At 40.2% G+C, this 19,811-nt stretch overlaps 1 protein-coding gene across 2 annotated transcripts in view; it reads left to right on the top strand.

The window, feature by feature from the left end:
- Positions 1 to 7,547: 7,547 nt before the first annotated feature.
- The window catches only part of Lsamp (limbic system-associated membrane protein), a 2,169,253-nt gene continuing 2,156,989 nt past the window's right edge, over positions 7,548 to 19,811 (top strand). The window contains exon 1 of one of the 2 annotated variants that reach the window (NM_001414997.1): positions 7,548 to 7,909. In NM_001414997.1, coding sequence (NP_001401926.1) covers positions 7,843 to 7,909 — 67 coding nt within the window. In that variant the 5' untranslated portion in view covers positions 7,548 to 7,842. The remainder of the gene's footprint in view (positions 7,910 to 19,811) is intronic. The other variant, XM_087575991.1, reaches the window with a different exon arrangement.

Below are 19,811 nucleotides of genomic sequence, written 5' to 3'. Positions count from 1 at the left end.
ATGGGATGAAAATTCTTTTTTTTAAATACTTCCCACTACATTTATATGGTTTGAGTTAAAGTGTTGAAGGTATGTGAATTCTGGAAAATAAATATCCTTCTTAATAGATTTTTTTAAATAATGACTTACCTTTTATGGGCAAAGCAAAGATTCTAGTGTTTGCCTTTGAAGTGATTGAAGCTGAGGTAACCCTTGTTTCTGGTTTATATAGTTAGGTACTCCACTAAAATTTTACCATTGATTCTGCTTCTCATGTATTCATGTTTTGGTTTATGCAGGCCTAGAATGTCACTAGGTGATGCAGTGATTATATTTCCTGACATGCCTTTTCCCTTTAGGAAAAGTGCAATTGAATGAGAGGTGTGTTAGCCACAGCAGCAGCCATAGGCAAGGACTAAGCACTGATTGTATGAATCAGAGCTGATGCTCCCTTAGAGAGGGAAAATGGAAAGTTTGTTTCCTCATTCAACAAGGCATTTAGAAATACCTATTTGGTTGAGACCTGAGGAAAGGCTGAATATAATTGTAGGGAGTATATAGGAAACAAAATTATTACTTCATAGCATCAAGGAAGCAAAGAGAGAGACTGAAAAGCCTCTGCCTCCATTTTTTAACTTTCTCTAACTAGTCCTAGGCCCCTAAAGGTTCTATGTTCTACCATTTAAAACCAATGGGTCTCCTCCTCCACCCTCCTCCCTCCTCCCTCCTCTCCTTCCGCCTCCTCATCTTCTTTCCTTCTTTTCTTCTTCCTCTTCCTCTTCTTCATCTTATTCCTTTTCCTCCTCTACTTTCCTCCTCTTGTTCCTCCTTTTCTTCCTCCTCTTCTTACTTTTTTCCATCCCCTTTCTCTTTCTCTTCTCCAACTTGCTATTCACTTTTTTAAAGTTAGGAATATGTATAGATCTTTGAGTTAGAGCCTGCTCACAGGAGTATGGGTACCTTCCCAATGGCCATACTACTAAAAAAGTTCCTCTCTACTGTATTAAAATTTAACTGCGTATAAATCCTCAGGGAGGCATGAAGCTCCATGAGCCCCTCTATCCTCCATTAAATGTTGATATCTCCCATCTTATATGTATAACCAAGACTGTTGTGAATCGAGAGCACGATAGTCAAGTGTTGCACTCTGATTTCTCTGTTTTTTCTTCTCTTTTCCCCAATCCCTTCTTCTGTTATGTTTTCTCAGCCTTTGAGGAGGTCATATAAAGCTTTTATTTGTGGCTGTTCATGCCACAGTTATTTTCCCAATATTTGATCATGAAATCATCTAACAACGAGTATTTTTCTTCTTCTTCCTCTTTCTCTTCTTTCTTCTCTCCTTGTTAGATGTTAAAAACTCATTTCATAAGTTTCTGCATTCACCATTGATCAGAGTAGAAACATTCTTCTCTGACTAAAACCAACAGCATCAATGCTCTATGGGCATCAACATACAGTCATTTAGAAGACAATTGCACAAGCACCCATGTCCATTTAGCAAAGAAAACGTCAGTAGGGCCTGTGATCACGCCCATCATAGAATTTTAACTGGGTTTATTGTTCTAGAAGTGAAATTTCCTCCTGTATAGTGGGTATCAAATGTAACTAGGGGATGGTTAGGTGCCCCCATAACAGATTTACTACTATAATATCATGGTGCTTATCTTGTCAGGTGAGCACACAGATATAATAGCACATTGAACACAATGAGTACATTGGCTGCACATAGGATTTATATCTGAGTAAGGTTGCTGATGCCAATTCTCCCCCAATTGTCTTCCTGGTGCCTTCATTCATTTTGAAGGCTAGCCAGCAAGGACCAGTCCCAAACAGGTTTCTCTATGTTCTGCAATGGAGACATATGATATTTTTGCAATACATTCTTGCCCCCTAGTTCTGGTAGGCAAACCAATAGTAAGTTGTTTTTATGATCTATTCTTGGGCAAGAATTGCCATCAGCTGACTGGATAAAGAAATGGGATTTTCATAAATCTCAATTCTAGATAAGATACTCCATCAAGTACCAAAACAGGACAATGTAACTAGACAGATCAAGAAGTCTTTCTAACTGCTTTTAGGTAGTGTAATTTCTTCTTCTTAAAAGGGTGTTTGGCCTTTACAAGCTTTCCAAACAAAAATGTCATAAAGATGTGGAATTTATAGCTTCTTTCTTATATTATTTGTTTTTAAAGCTTAGACTTTACAAATTTAAAGACTATGTCTACATAATGCCCAAAAGGATTTATTGGGTAACAAATTTGCTTGGCCATTTGCATCCTAATGGCAAAAGCAATTTCTTCAGCCAGAAGAGCTTGCTTTCTTTTCAGTTGCAAATAGAGATATTTTAAGGGAAAAGAAGTTATTTTGGATCAAAGGGGGTATTATTATGTCTCTTTATTTCTGACACCTGTCAAAACTCCATTTCAGTGAAAAACTTCACTGGGCAGGGTCCAATGTCTCACCTCAAATGACCACACATGGTATTAAAGTTAACCAGTTATTCTACACTTCTAAATTCTTGTAGTTTTTATTCTCTATAAAAATGGTTCAAAATTATAACATGTAAAATAAAGTAGTGAACTAAAGCATAGCCCTCCAGGAAATATCAGAAGCGTTCGGCTTTGCATTTTTGCAGAGCTGTGTGACATTGGATCCTGTGCTTGTATTTAAGAAGCCTTGATCTCTCTTGTAAGACAAGAAGAGGGGCAATGAGACTAGAGGAAGATAAACGATAAGATGATGAAATTTCAAGTCTGTGTGGACCAACTTTCACAGACTACTTAATGAGGGTTGGAGCTGTCCATGTCCATATTGTTTCACTTGGTCCTCCTGATGTTCTTGGGGAGACCTAGAAAGAACTAGCTCTCAGAGAAGAGTGACATATTTGGTGTTATAGATGGTTGTTCCTCCTACAAATTTCTACTTCATCTAATGTCCCACCAAGACCTTTTTTCTTGAAGTTCTCTTTATTTTCTTGAAACATAGACTTTCAACATTTCCTTTTTAAATTTTTTTTCACTTTAAAGTTCAAGAGTAAAATAATTAAAGCAGGAAGATGAATTCTCAGTTGCTAAAATTCTCTCCACTGCTGTACTGAGATCCTGCACATGAAGCCACTTTCCAACCACAGGTGTTAATATTACATGAACACTGTTACTCATTTTAGGTATTTTTGCTCCAGAGTTAGACCAGTTTCAATCCAGACACACATGAAAATCTGCGTTCATGTTCATCACTTTATTTCTGATTCTACATAAATTATACGGCCTTTCCTGAAGTCTTTGTGAATGTTCTAACTGCCACTGGAACAGTTTAAAGAAACTCGCAGACCAGGTGACAAAATCTAATATGGTGGATAATGTCTGTATCACCATCTCTTGCTTAATGTAGGCACCCAGGTCATAATGCAGCCAGGAAGTAACTACAGCAGATATATACATATCTAAAGGACTAGGGCCAGATCTATCACAGAAAAGGTGAAAATAGACAAGTCATTCACTTAAAAGAATCATCTTTACTTCATGGCTCAGTGATCCAGCCTAGCATCTTAAGGGGGTCTCTGGTCAAAGGGTACTTTTACAGATGCGAACCTAATTGTACTTCGAATGAAAGTTGTCTCTCTTTTTTATTCCTTTTGGCTTCTGCAGCTCAGAAGAGAATCCATCTAAAGCGAGTGGGAGGAGTGGGCAGATGTCTAGGAATTCCTGAACCCAACAGAACATCATTTGTTAGAGTGTAAATGACTTAACTGTGGTGTAAGAAAGCTTCCCAGAGCAAATTACAATCCCATCACTGCACATTAGCAATGGAAGTTGACAGGCTTTATAAACCTTGAGATTCGGCTGGATTGGAAGACAGCTGTAGGAAAGGGAATAAAATGCCTCTGGGTAAAAATGTTATGAAGGGGTTCTACATCTATGATTTATTTTTTTTATGTCATAGGTAGCTTTATAACCAAAATAGTTATAATTGTAGCTATACTGATAATGCAGAATGTAGCTGTGGGTGTAGATGTAGAAGTTCTTGCACTTTTAATATGGAACAAAGCAATTTCTACCTAACTAAACCATATGACCATTAAGAGGCATGTCTTCTACCATGATATTAAGTATACCATTCCTATTGTTATATGAAATAAAATTTACAAGATGTAGGCAAAATGTCACAATCAAAAAAGTTTAATAGATCTCTCTCTCTCTCTCTCTCTCTCTCTCTCTTTCTCTCTCTCTGTCTCTCTTGCTTTCGCTCTCTTGCTCTCACTCTCTCGCTCTTCCACTCTCTCGGTCTTGCTCTCTCACTCTTGCTCTCTCGCTCTTCTGCTCTCTCACTCTCGCTCTCGCTCTCTCACTCTCTCGGTCTGTTGCTCTCTCCCACATTCCAAGTTACTAAGCTCTGTTAATGTGTCTTAGTTATTTGTAGCTCATCCTCACCCAAATCAAAGCCTCCAGGCATGTGGCCTCAATGGAGTCTGTCTATGAGATTTCAATATGTACCTTTATTTGGTCAGTTTGAGAAACAGTTTTCTTGGCTGCAAACTGTCCCTGAAATAAAATAAAAGACCCGAGAAGAAAGATGATATGACATATCCTTGCCCCTAGGAAATAATATTTATGAGAGAAGTTTCTAGGCATATATTACATTTAAGAAAATGTTTCAGAAGGATTTCTGGACAATTTCAATATGCATGCGTGTAAACTTTTTTCTGACCTCTGCTTATAAGCAATTATTCTCTGGCTTGGAAGACAGGAGCATTGAGAGCAGTACCGACAATGGGGACCTGCCTTGTAGAGTTTCAAGGAAAAATCAAGAGTATTGGGAATATTCAACACTTGGAACTTTAACAATATATTTCTGGTAAGCTGGGGATGAAAATTTGACTGTGACAAAGAAAGCAGCAGACCCACGAACTCAAAACTCTTGACTTACTGGGATGGTTGAGCTAACACTGGGATATTAGCATTGATGAAGAGACCAGATTCTTTGAGGTTAAACTTTCTTGGAACCGTCTCCTCATGGGCAGCACACAGTTGTTGTGGTCCAGATGGGACAATGACTGTACAATGTGGTGGCAGCCATATTTGGACATGTCTAATCGTCAAACACTTGGAACTTGTTTGGAGGCATGGACGGATTCCTGAGGAAGAGCTGAGGCTCAGCACTGTGGGAGAGCAGCGGAGATCAAAAAATGAAGATGTCGCTTCAGTTGCAGTTGAAGCAGAAGTATGGAAGTGGGTCATGGAGCGGAGTTGAGGCTTGTCACTGTGTGGCTGGGTCAGAATTCATGAAGAAAGCCCAGGAAAAGCTACTGGTGGAGATGCAACTCCATTGCACAGCAGATCCCAGAGTTTTGGAGATTTTGGTAGCATGAGATGGCCACCGAGGCGGCAGCAGATACAAAGCAGGGGTAGCATGAGACTATGAGACACACTCTGTGTGCTGTGGTATTCCTTTTGAAGCCTGGAAGCCTCTGTGCCACAGCAGTGTGACACTGAACTTATGCTCTTAGCCTTGCTTTGTTTTGATTCGACTGTGTCTATGTGCTGGTTCTTCCCTTTGGTGATGAAGAAGCTATCGGATTTGGGAGAGAAACATGGGGGAGGAGTCTGGGAAGTGAGGAAAGGAGTAAGGGAGGAAGGGGGAGGAGCAAAGTGATGCAACTCTTATACGTTTTATTTTAATTTAGAAGAAAAACGAGAGAAAGAATTTAACCACCTTTTAAAAACAGTAGATTATTTTTCAGGAAACTCCAGTTAAGAACTTTGGAAATTTAAAAGTGTTTTGAACTTTTGAAAACACTGAATCTTTCAGAGAGAATTCGAATATTTCAGAGAGGCTGTGGCTATCGTAGAGAGACCATTACTTTGAAAGAGTCTCTGTATGTTTTTGAGATGGACGCTCTAAGTGTTTGAGTTTTTTAAACACTGTGGAACTTCTACCTCTGTAATATTTTGTATTGTGACATTGATATTAGCATGAGCTCTTGGGGGGTAAGCAAAGAAAGGAATGGCTGTTGTTGGATACCCATGCGTTTGAGTGCCTAGTTGAAGAGGTTTACCTGTTCTGGCTAGTTTTATGCCAACTTTACACAAGCGAGAAGCATTTTTCAAGGCGAGAACCTTAATGGCAGAAATGCCCGCATTAGATTGGCCTGTGAGCCAGCCTGTAGATCATTTTCTTAATTGGTAATTGATGTGGGAGGGCTCCGATCACTGAGAATTGCCTTGGCCCTGAGCATGCTGTCCTGGGTTCTATAGAAAAAGCTGGTAGATCCTGGGGACAGGGTAATAAACAATAGACCTCCAAGTCCTCTGTGTCTGTCTGTGCATCCAGCCTTGAATTCCTGCTCTGACATCCTGGATGAGGAACCATAAGCTTTCCTCCCCAAGAGTACTTTTATCACTGTTTTATGACAGCAGTAGAAACCCTCACCAAGACAGGGTTAGAGTAGTTCCCAAAGAAAACAGCAGTGGATATAGAACAGAGATTCTCTATAGGGTCAATTTTGCCCCTACATGTGTACTTTATAGTGGCTGATGACAATCTTCAGCTTTCAGAACTATTAAGTTGGTGAAAAGGTTGGTACTGAGTATCTAGAGCCCATGACAGCCTCCCACAGCAAAAATGTCAACTGGTACAATGTGCTACTAAAGTCAAGGTCAGAACTATGGCAGAGACATCACCTTGCAGAATTGAAAGGAACCACAGACACCATGATCACATATTTCAAATATTAAATTTTATCAGTGAATAAAATGAAATGGCTTGTTAGGGTCTCCAGCCAGCGGAAACCTCAGGAACAGATGGAAAATCCACCTTTGCTGCATCCTTGTGACTTAGAGGAGTACTGTCTGGCCTCTGCTCTCACAAGCATGTGTCCCTGAGTCATTCTTTGAGTTGGAGATGTTTGGTATCCTGCTGGGAATATTTTCTGAGTGTTTAGAAGAAGGTGAGTAGGGTAGGTTTTTCATGTTGGAATTTCCTCTCTGAATAACTTCAAATTAGAGGGATTGAAGCAAGAAGACAGAGGATGTAAACAAGAGAGATCAAGAAGGGGATCTCTTAGCTATGATAGCTAAGGTCAGACACGTCAGAACGGTTTTGACGTCGTGTTTCAAAATCATATACAGAGAATTGGAAATACTGTGTAATGTAGGACGACATTGGATAGGATGAGGCTTCACATGGCCACTGGAGTCTCAAGGTGGAGGTCACTGTGACATTTGGAGGAGGCTTTCAAGCTATCCTTGGGCTAAGAAGGGAGAGGCCAGAGAGAAAGGGAACCACGGGCTAAGAAGACGCACGAACAATGGATTTCAAGATTTTTCTCCTGCGAAGGGGAAAGTCAAGTGTACGGGGCGACAAGGTCAAGTCAAGGTCTTAAGAAGACAAGGGCTTTTCACCTGTGTTTGCTGAGATGAAAGGGGACTTAGGCTGCATTGGACCGACCTCCCTCATATAAGCAAACCCAGGGCCGCGGCGCTGCCAGGCTGTGCGCACTAGATGGCAGTAGCGGGGCCCTTTCGGCTGGGCTCCGGGTCCTATAAGGCGCTTGCTTGTTTAAGTACAGTCTCATTTAGTTGGAGCTGCAGGGGAGTAAGGGAGAGGAGGGTAGGAAAGAAGAGAGCGGGAGAGCTCGAGGAATAAGAGGGCTCTCTGTGCTGACACCGGGCTCGGACTGCGAGCATCCTTCAGAACCCGGGCTCGCGCTCTCCGAGAAGAGAGTGAGGCTGTGCTGGGATTCGCAGGAGACTGCTCCGTACGCGTCGCTGGAGCCGGGAGAGCCCTGAGGGAAACCAAGGGAAGCGAGCTGCGCGTTTTACTAGAGAGCAGGAGTGAGAAGAGACGGCTGGAGTGCTTGGCGACATGAGGACCTACTGGCTGCACAGCGTCTGGGTGCTGGGGTTCTTCCTGTCCCTCTTCTCATTGCAAGGTAGGGGGAGCCTGTGGCGACCCCGCGCGCCCCCTCCTGCTGCCGTTGGGTCTGGGATGCTTGATGGGGTCACCAGCGCTCTGGGTCTACACAGAATCCGGCTTATTGACAAGTCCGGTGATGCGTTCCTACCCGCGGTGCTGTAGTCCAGACTAGGTCCCGAGGCGAGCGGGAGCCTGCAGACTTGCTGCAATATCCGTGCTGGTGGTGGCAGATTCAGAGCTGGCCTGAGAAGACGGGGGGGGGGGTGCAGAGAGCGTGTGCGGATCTGGGTGCTAGTGTTTGTGTGTGTGTGTGTGTGTGTGTGTGTGTGTGTGTGTGTGTGTGTGTGTTGCTGGTGATGCTGGTGGTGCTGGTGGTGCTGGTGGTGCTGGTGGGAGACAGCGGCAGGGACACTGGGGTTGCTCTGTAAACTCCAAGCGCTGCCTTGGTATTTGCTGTCCCTGCGCCCGCGGTGCTGATACCCCCTGCATTCCTGCTTTGCCAGGAGGAAACTGGCATTAACTTTAGGAGGTTTCTGGGTAGCCGCTTGCCACCTGGCACTTGCATTTCTAGACAGAACAACCCCTACAAAATTATTCTGCCCCTAGATGTGGGAGGGGTGAGGGTGGAGGAGAGAAGGAAATATCTGTCTGAGAGAGAGAGAGAGAGAGAGAGAGAGAGAGAGAGAGAGAGAGAGAGAGAGAGAGAGAGACTTGAGAATTATTCGTGGGTTAATAACTGCTGGCTCTGAACGGCCAGAGTGTTTCATGCTTGAGGAATTTAATGGCTTGTATTGGGTCTTTACTTTGAAAATGTCTTGGTTCTGTGCTGGGGGAGATTGTGAAGTGAATTCACGAAGGTTAAAAATGCAAACACATACATACTCTTTGCATCTCACTGAAGGCTGAGAATCCAGAGCCTACTATATACGTTCCACAGTACACACACAAAAAAAATCATTCCAAAATAGGAAATAGGAATGCATTGTTTTTTGTTTTGAGTTTCCCCCCTGTCTCACCGGTGAGAAGAGCTATTGAGAGCCTGCTATTCCACTCTACCATTGATAGTTCTACTATCCCTTCATGTTCAGACATCCTGCTATCCTTACGACCTGTACCACTTCCATTTCTCTCAATCCTGACATGCAAGGCTTCTCATTTACACACACACACACACACACACACACACACACACACAGAGAGAGAGAGAGAGAGAGAGAGAGAGAGAGAGAGAGAGAGAGAGAGAGAGAGAGACTGAGAGACTCATGAATCTTCACCATGAAATGACCAGACTGGCAATCTTCCCTTGATTTTCTTCTGACAGCTGGTTGCTAATGTTACATTTGTGGGTTTCATTTTTCATTGCTAGGGGATATTTTGGATAGCATAGAGCCTTCTTGCCAAAGCAAATGAGAATAGACTCCTGGCTGTTTACTTGTTGAGGCATCGGAAGTAAATAAATACACTGTCAAAGTTCTCTTTTAAAATCCACACAGAGTGGCAGCTGGAGCTCACCCACAGCACAATTAGAAGTTACAGCTTTTAAAAAACTTCATCTCAGAACTCACTGTCCCCTTTCTTTCTTATCAAAATTGTTAGGTCTTAGGAACATAGTTCTGTGACTAAACATGCCTGTATGAAAAATAAGATGCCATCCATCTTTGGAACCTGATTGCCTTTCCCTTTTTATTCTTTCTTTTCCCTCTCAATGCTGTCAGTACTTTCTCTATGATTTCAGATGCCCAGTTTCAGCCTTTTATTTATTTTTATATTGAGGCATTAGCAAAAATATTATGGTATTATGTCAGTAAGTCATCTTTTTCTTTCTTCTATTTGAAACTTAGCACTCCAGATAAAACACAAAGTGAGCCACTTGATGTTTCTCCTAAGTTTGAGCAAAGCTGTGGAATATTCATTCCACAGCCATAGAATTCCGTGAGTGAAGGACAGAGCAAGATGCTGAGCTGATGTCAGATGGCACTTATGAGGGATGGCGAGGTCAGGTAGAACACCAGACCAGAATGTTACATTCCCAAAGGTCTTCCCAGCAAGATGGCACAGCCCTAGAGTCCTCTTCAGTGAGACCATTGCTGCCTATACTGAGAACTTGTTAGGACATGGTAGCCTCATCTGTGCAATGTAGTTTTGTGTTTGTGTTTGTTTTTGTTTTCCTGAGAATATCATTTCCAGAGGAGCAGTTTTCACTACACAGAGCGCATTGACATGTGGGAAATGGACCCAGTTCTCAAGCACTAAAATCCCCTGACGTGTGGTAAATAATAGGTTCTACAGGGCAAGAAGGTCGTGCTGCCAGATGGGAATGCGGAAACGATGCCCACTGCAAATACATGTCATACACTCTCTTTCTTCTATGACCTCAGAAATTCTTGGAAAGGCTGTCAAATGAAATGTTCTATACCTTCACTCCAGTGTGAGTGCATGAAGGTGTACCACACATACACCACACACACACACACACACACACACACACACACCTATACACACACCTACACACACATACCCCTACACACACACACACCTCAACACATGTACATACACACATACATGAATGCACGTACACATATACACTCATGTACATATATACTCATAGATTTGCGCACACACACAAACATTCACATACACACAAACGTACACACAGGTACATACATACACATGCATCCACATATACACATGCACACACATAAACACACACACACACAGATGAGAGAGAGAGGTACCTACACACACATACATACATACATGAATGTACATACACATAAACACATATAAATTAATGCACATATATACTCATAGATTCGAACACACATAAACATTCACACATACACAAACATACACACATGTACATACATTCACATACATACACATATACACATGCACACATATAAACACACATGCACATGCATGTACACACACACACACACACACTCACTCGGTGTCAGAATGTGTGGCTCTTCTAAATAAGCTCCATCTGTAGCAAGTTATTTCTGCTGTTTCTCATGATTACCTCCATGGATTCACAGATGAATGCTGTTATTGGTGTTCATTTTCTACTAGATTCTATTTGTTCAGAATGTTGCACATGTCTTACCCTATGTGTTTCTGAAGTATAGGGATATTTACTGTATAATTTGGATTAGCCCCAGGAGACAGTCTACAAAGTTAGGTTATGACTCTGTAGCCATAGGCAGATCTGACATGTATTGGTAAGGTCTCAGTAATAGCTCTGTTCTGGTTCACATTGCTGATCATTATAGCTATTTTGAAATGAGTTATTTATTATATGTTTGTAAAGATATATTTACATATGAGTAAATTTAAAAAATGTTTTTTTCTTCTGATTCTCTAAATATTTCCTAGTACTTTCATAAAGTTGATGATCATCACCCACACAACATCTTTCTGATATTGGCAGGGACAATTTCTAACATGTAAACGATGACAGGCTGATGATAAGATGACATAGTGGCTAGCTGTATTTGTATTGGTATTCTGATAACTATGTGCATTATATTAACAGCACCTAGTTTGCAAAGTGTCTAAGATCTTCAAAGGAAATCCCAGAAATTTGAGATTGTACTGTTTTCTTCTCATCTGCCTGTAATCTTAAGAAAACAAGAAGAAACATTTTAACTGAGACCTTTTGTTTTGGTTTGGTTTTTTGTTTTGTTTTTGTCATGTTGGGAGTGGAGATAAAACCCCAAATAAGCAACCAAGCCCACCCTATTCAAGACTGTGCATTTTGTGCTTGATTTATTTTGGGGCTCCCTGTTTCATTGGCTCAGATCTGGCTGGGTCTCCTTGTCATCTGGCAATTGTCCCTTCTTTCTCTTGCTCCAGATTCAGAACCAAAGAGCAGCCAGTGCTGCGCTCTGAGGTTGGCTCTGTTCTCCGTTTGGCATCTGGAATGGCAATAGCTGTGTGTCCTTTGAGGACTGTAGAGGAGATGAACTCCACTTGGCCCACCCCACCCCCATCTTTGGTTCATCTGGGCATGAAGGTCGCCTTGGCTCCTGCCTGAAGCCAGATTTGGATTGTTAGTGGCCAGAAGAGGGAAGCATGCTTTTACTGAATTGTAGACAGTACCCTCAGGGGAGTCTCACACCAGCTGCTCAGTGTGGGGCCACAGACAGGCCCAGGATGTGAGCCCTTCTTACAGACACTAGTAGTAACCTGCCATGGCTATCTCCTTGTGACTTCCTCATGGCCAGGTTAGTTATCCTACTTCCATCCAATATATTTCCAGCAGAGATAAGAAGTCCTTGGTGAAGTCCTTGATGATGGCTTTGTCAGACAAGACATTGTATAATGTCTTAATGGTATGGACTGTAACAAATATTGAAGGAACTTAAGCAACTTAGAAGGTGATGCTGAGATAAATCACCATCTGCAGATGCAGCCTCCTTCAGATGTAGATGATGACACTAGTCTTATCACCAACAGTAACCTGCAACCAGTCAAATAGGCATTGACCTCAGAGCTTCCAAGTCTTTAGTGCAAAACAAAATTCATTTTTTTCTATTACATTTGCGTTTCAGGAAAATGTTTGTTACTACTAGATTAAATAGTACCGTCACATTCAGAAAAGTTTCACCATTTCCCCAGAGGGTTGTTTTCTATTCAGTTTTTGGGAGCAGAAGACACCTTGTCACACATTTACCAATGATCACTAATTACATACGATTTGTAGCTCAAATTTACCAATGATCACTAATTACATATGATTTGTAGCTCAAATTGTCATGCGTTTTGAAAATGTGGTGGTCATTTACAAGTGTTTTATTAATGTAAAAAGTTACAGGAAAACATGGAATAAAGTAATGGCCCGCAATACATTAGAAATTCCTTCATTTGATAAATGTCAGCACCAGAGGCCTGTGATTCATTTCACATACTTCTGCTCACCTACACTAGTTCTGGAAGCTACACTTCCAGATGTTTTCTCATGCAGATATTTTTCATTTTTGCCTAGGTAGTATATTTTCTTCTCTATACACCTATCCAAACATGACCTAATCCATTAATAAATAAATATTTTCTTATATTATAATTGATCTTCCAACATGATCCCTCCATTGTTCCTGAATTCTGGTGCAGTGTTTCCCCTTTTCAGCATTTGAGAACATCTGACTTCAACCTGAGCATCGTTAGTCTAAACCTTAAGTGGAAAAATATGGTCACATGGAAAGGCCATGAGATAATGTCAGAATACCTTTGCTTGCTTTTGAATTGCTGTCTGGTGAAATGGCGGTAAAAGTCTCATGTGAGCCTCACTTTTCCAATTAGTTCAGGGTAATAGTGCTTGCCTCGTGTTTGGATACATGACTTGCATATTGTAAAATGTGGAGAAGATAATGAGTTAAATTAAAAGGATTTATCTTGCTTTTGGCAACAGTCTGAACAGAATTTACCTGTGTTCACATCTATCTCCTTTTCTCCTCCTCCATCATTTTATTTTCCAGACGTCCTCTGGACTTGGGTGAGAGCCATATTGAACTCCTAGTGCTAATTTAATACTGAGGAGAGATACAGTATTGATATGGGGTTACATAAGCTGCTTTCTTTTCTTGCTCCGCTAAAAGAGCTGAAACCAAAACACAATGGGAAATACCTGTCCACTTTTATTTCCATGCTAACCACCTTTGTTTCTATTCTCCATAAGCCTACAACAATCTCACTTAATATTTTAGCTTGCAGTACTGAGAAACTGCTGAAGGAAGGCAGAACTGTTAGGGGATCTAGATTTCAATTAACTTTGCCACTGTGGCTATGTTACTCTGTGTGAATCACTGTTGTTTAGTAAATGAAACTGAGATTCTCCAAGATTAATAAATCTTGCTGAGGTGGTGGTAGACCAGAACTCTGATGCTCAGATAACCTCCAACCCTGCCCTTCTCTGAAGTCCCTCCCTTCTCATTTTGGTATGAAACAAGGTCAGCCCAAAAATAAATGAACAATTATATGCTAGTATTGTTGACATGAATAAATTATGACAGTCTTTCACTGCAGTAACAATATTACTAAGGGGATTTCTTTAGCTATCATATAGAAGGCCATATTCTAGTTCTATTTCAGGTGTTTGATTGAGTACCTTTAAATTTCCAATGCAAATTAGTTATTTAATCCAATTAATGAGGAAGCACAAATAGTCCACATGCATGTGGTATTTAATGCTGATACCTCTCTCTCTCTCTCTCTCTCTCTCTCTGTGTGTGTGTGTGTGTCTCTCTCCTTTAGAAGGTAATGTGTTCTACTACAGTAGCTATAAGGGACTTCTAAGAGTAAATAGCACACACCCAGAAAGAAATCCATATTAGTTGCTTTGGGGTGAACTTTTGGGTGTTTTGGTTGGGTTGTGTCTGGTCTTGAAAATGCTTGTTCAGGCCAGCTTTCTGCTTACCACCCTCTGTCTGCATAGGAAGTGCAAGGAACTGCCTAATGCTGCTTTTACCAAATGTGGTAGGGTAAGATGTGACCTAACCTAAGCTTGTGCTAGCATATCAGATGCAGACTGAAGGTTGATCTCACTAACGATGCTGGTTTTGTCACTGAAATTTTAATTTCCTATCTTTCCCATTAGGCAGTGGTGTGGTTTGTGCTCAGGAGGAAGGAGAGGGGGCATTCTGTGGACTTAAAGTTATTTTTGTGTTTATGATGTGAGCCATATGAAAAATAGGTAGTTATGTCATTTGGTTTGGTTATAAACAGAGTACAGATTACAGAAAAGTGGATGGAAATGCAAAAATAACAACTAATATACTTCCTTTTCCTTCTGGCTCTTTTCCTTCCTTCTATAAATATTTATAAATCCTCAAGTCAACACTCTCATAAACCTCATAGCAAGAGAGACAGGCTCTCAAAAGATAATAAATTAATTACCATTATAGTGGAATATAACGAGGGAGAGATTAGGGTACAATGACAATATATTTCAGGTAGATTTAACTTAGACTGTAGAGTTAAGAAAGTATTCCTTTAGTCCACTGATGCATACTTAGAGTTTAAAAGATAAGTGCAATTTAGCTATGTAGATATGTAACATAGACAGAGCTATAAAAGACAAAGGAAGCCTTCTGGGGCGTCAATGTACTACAGAGACAATCATATTCCAGAAACATAAGGACTAGAAGGAGGGAAAAATCCAAAGAGGAAGAAAATTATAGAAGACAAAACTGGAGGGGTGTAGTTCTGTGGAACACAGAGGAGCAGTAGAAGCTCTTCCTGTGGCTTCTTGCAAGGTCAAAGCATAAGGAAAGTCATAGAGAGATAAAGAAGGGATGTGACTCCTGAACTTTGAATTTCTACAAGAGGCCTCAAGTTGCCGTATAGGGAAAGGAGGAGCTTGCATAGAGGAGCCTGCTCAAGGCTTTTATTAGATAACGGAGGTGGGGGAGGGGACTTAGATGAAGTTTGCAGCCTTTGTAATAGACTGAATGCACTGAGGGAATTGAGGTAGAATCCTCAGCCTGTGGTTGAGGGATCTCGAAGAGTGCAGGTTATGCAGAGGAGTCAAGTTTACAGATGAGAACAGCTCTGTGAGTATTTTCCATCAGCTCACTCTTACCTCCAACCAAGAGTTTTCGAGGTCATATATGGGTACTGTGTTTCCTTACAACAGCTGAGGACAGAGGTGGAGAAAGCGAGTTAAAGTGTTGACATTAAAGCCCTGCCTCCTGTCTCCAGATTCAGGTCCTTTCTTTTGCACTCTCCTTAATGTAACCAATAGTTTAAATGTAGACAGCTTACAGAATTAAATAGAAAAATCAGCTCTGACTTTCCACCTACGTGGCCTTGGGCAAGACATTCTCTGATTCTGGAAATAATCTGTAAGGTGCCTTTGAGTTCCAAAAATTAGATGAGTCTATGATTTTACTCTGACTGGGGAGAAGTCTAGACTTAATTAGCAAAGCAATGGAATTAAATAGTATTCTAAAAGCAATGCACTTTTATTAGATTCAAGTATGCACAGAAAACAAAAAAAACAATTCCTTGCAAATCTTTTCAAGGAGAATACATTTTGTTGATTTTATTTTGGCATGACCAGATTAAAAATGAACTGATTTTCTGTTCATTTGTTTGTTTGTAATTGTTGCCAACATTTTGTATTTACAATCAAGTCACCCAAACCATAGCATCAACTCTACCAGGCTTACTTTGTACCTAATTCATGTGATGATTTATACAAGTGGACACTATGTTCACTCAATATAAATTTGTGAGTGGTCAATATTCTTAGCGTTTTTCAACAATAGATAAAAAGTGATAAATTGTAGCATAGACTGATTTGGAAAGTAATTTGAGAGAAAATGAATGATCACACATAGAACTAATCCTGGTAGAAGGACAGAAGAGCAAAGAGAAGAAAGAATAACAAAAGCAGGAATATGTGTCCACGGGAAGTGAGAAGAAGGGGAAAAGAATATTCTGTTTTTGTAGCTCTAATACAGACTCTGGCCTGCCTGGAGTTAAGGACTTACGTTGGTAAGGATTGCCAACGAAGCTTCCAGAAACAGAGTGAACCTTGGATGCCAGACTGAACCATTTGTTCTTAATCCTTAAAGAATAAAGGGCCTTTGATTAGCACAGGAAGGAAGTGACATGAAGGAAATGCAGAGCCTGCAGGACAAATTTGGTGCCCAGAGACGATTTGCATAGAGAATATGGACACAAATTTAGCCTAACCTAGGCCAGTCAGCCTGCCTGCTTGCTTGCTTGTTCTCTTCCTTCCCTTCCTTCTTTCTTTCTTTCTTTCTTTCTTTCTTTCTTTCTTTCTTTCTTTCTTTCTTTCTTTCTTTCTTTCCTTCCTTCCTTCCTTCCTTCCTTCCTTCTTTCTGTCTGTCTGTCTTTCTCTCTCTCTTTCTTTCCTTCTTTCTTCTTCCTTCCTTCCTTTCTCTCTAGCTCTTCCTTCCTTCCTTCCTTCCTTCCTTCCTTCCTTCCTTCCTTCCTTCCTTTTTCTCTTTTTTCAAATGACAAAAACTGAAGTAACCTAAAACCTACCAATATATGAAGAAAAACTATCACTTTATTGTATTTAAAGATTTCATTATTTTTATGTGTGAATATTTTTCAGAAACACATGTGCGTCTCATGTGTTCAGAGGCCAGAAGAGGGCATCCTATCCCTGGAAATGGGAGTTATGCAGGTTGTAATGAACCATGTAGGTGTAGGGAACTTAATCAGGTCTTCTACAAGAACAGCCAATGCTCCTAACTTCAGAGCCATTTCATATCTGCAGCCCCACGTGTGTATATCCATAAACTCACATAATTAGGTGGATATGGCATTATCAAGTTCCCTTTTGGATATAGAAACATATTTAGGTGTTCTGTGGGATGATATTAACACGCAGGTCCTGTGTATGTTTTAGATATGGATCTTAATGAGGTGATAAAGAGTTACTGGGTGTGTAAGTGCACATGGATAAGACATAGTGTGCAGTGTATGACAAGTAGGTAGAGCGAAGCGAGCTTTCCTCGATTTCTGGATTTCCAACGTAGACCATCTGTTAAGTTCTGTTCTTGTATAATATATGGTGAGAAAATATTGTTAAATAAACCTTGGCAACATTGAAGAAATTTTGAAGTACTTCCCATTGCATACAGAAGCAATGCTCATGTTTTTATATTCTTAGAATGAGTGAAGCTACAGATTTCTCTGATGTGCTTTAAAAAATGGCTTATCTCTTCAGAAATTCCATTATAAGTTAATATGCTTATTGTAGGAAACTGGGAATATACCAAAGGATATGAGAAAACAATGGAAAATTAAACAATATTAAACATTAGAGAAACTTTATTAATTAGTAATTTTGTTATTTAACATTCCCAGGTTTCTTTCAGTCAAAGGCACATTAACAAGCTGGGATTGTTGTTCCCATGTATCTTTTGATTTATCATTTTCCTTGAATAGTATATTATTAATTTTTGTTATTAAATATTTAATTACTCATCTCTGTTAACAGTTATATAGTAGCCTGTACCATAATTTATTCATCAATACTCTGTTCTTGAAAAAAAAACATTTGGTCAATGCTTTTATTTCTAAAAAAGGAAGGCAATTTATTTAATTTGGTCTTGCTTTGTGACCATAATAACATTTTCAGCCTTAGAAAAGTGACAAGAAGGACAATACTGTTATGTTTCTTTGTTGGGTGATACATTCTCATTACAGAGTCCACGAATTTTTCACAAGTACATGTCGGCTTACAGCAACATGTTCTATGTAACATACACACACACACACACACACACACACACACACAGAAACACAGACACACATATTTGTGTACATATATTTACATACATGTATACATATGTATACATACATATATTTACATTCCATTGCTGAAGGAGCAAGAGCTAAGAGTACTGAGCAATTACATGGGAAACACCTAGGTTGGTGCTTAGAATTATAGGGGAGTCACAGCAATTACTAGTTCTTAGTATTATTTGTCATTCCACCTAACTTGTTTCATTGAATCCCTTTCTCGGTTAAATTAGTCTAATTTTCATTTCTCCACTTTTATTTATTAGTTCTGTTTGTCAATGTGCATAACCACAAGTGTCTTGGAATCCTGTGGAGGACCAGGAGACAATTTGCTAGAGCTGGTTTTCACCTTCCATTCTGTGTGGCCAAATTTTGGGTATCTGGCTTGGAGCAGGTGTCTTTATCTCTTGAGCCATTTCTCTAAAGCCTCAGTATATTTGTGAACAGAGACTTTCAAAGCTTGTCAGTAGTGGGGTTTCTTCTTCCTTCCTGCCCAGTGCTATCTCTTCTTCTCGGAGCCTTTTCTGACTTGGCTCAAGGACCATTTGTCTAATGCTTTTTGCTGGCACTTGATTTCACAGTGAAAGGGACTTTCACCTGGCTTTTGTACATGAGCAGTTGTGGGAAAAAAAATCTCTCGGGGAAGCTTCAAATTGTTTAGAACTGTGGCAGTTTAAAAGCACATCGGCATTGATCTACTAACTCTAGGTCTCACCTCTGTGTTACTTTTAGAGTTTGTAGATGGATACTGTCCAGCAGAGGTGAGTCATCTACATTCCATTGTCAATTTGATTTTAGATATCAGACACTTGACATCCTTAGATTGTCCCTTAAAAATATGAAACAAGTAATAGCCTTCAGAAAGACTATGGTAAAACTCTCTAGTTTCTTGGCTTTCCCCTTTGACCCTGGGAGGATGTATATTCTCCTTCCCACAATCCTATGGGTTACATGGTTTTCTACCCAGTTCGTTCTCTTTGCCCCACCCTAGGAACGTCTACTAGGCTTTCTCAATCATCTTGCATGCCACTCCTGGCCTTCTTTTGTATTTCAAAGTTGTGTTTGAAATATCACATTTAGTGATACTGTCTGCTTTCTTTTACAATCTATTTACATATACTTATTTCGTTTTATATTTCCCTTCTGCTTCCATGTATTCCTTATTCTTTACCAGTTGGAAATAATGACAGTTTGTGAGCTCTGTCTTTACTCTTTGCTTCCTGGTTCCACATGCATTCAAAGCTTTAAGGTCTTATTAAGGGCATCATAAGGCTTGCTGTGTGTCATTTATGCTTGCCTCTTTATTTCTGTAATAGTGTTGCCAACCTATGATTGTTTCCTTTTCTAAATTTAAGTAGCAAAACACTCTGAAGGATTCCTATGGCTTCTTCCTTCTACCACTAGGCTCCAATTCTGTTCCATGAAGCTTCAGCTCTGCTTAGCCCTATCAATCTGTTTTTAGAGTCTAGCCCTTCCCAACCCTACTTCCCCGTTCACCCAGCATCTTTCAAAGGCAGCAGTAAGAGGATTACCTTTTAAACTCATCTTTTTTAATGTTTCCATTCCTCCATTTTACTTTTCCCTCGGTTTAATTAATCATAAAGTCTTTTGATTATTAATATATGCTTGACTTTGGT

Source organism: Rattus norvegicus, chromosome 11, assembly GCF_021556685.1.
Source record: "Rattus norvegicus strain SHRSP/BbbUtx chromosome 11, alternate assembly SHRSP_T2T, whole genome shotgun sequence".
Classification (NCBI taxonomy): domain Eukaryota; kingdom Metazoa; phylum Chordata; class Mammalia; order Rodentia; family Muridae; genus Rattus; species Rattus norvegicus.
This window is presented reverse-complemented; position numbering and strand designations above follow the sequence as displayed.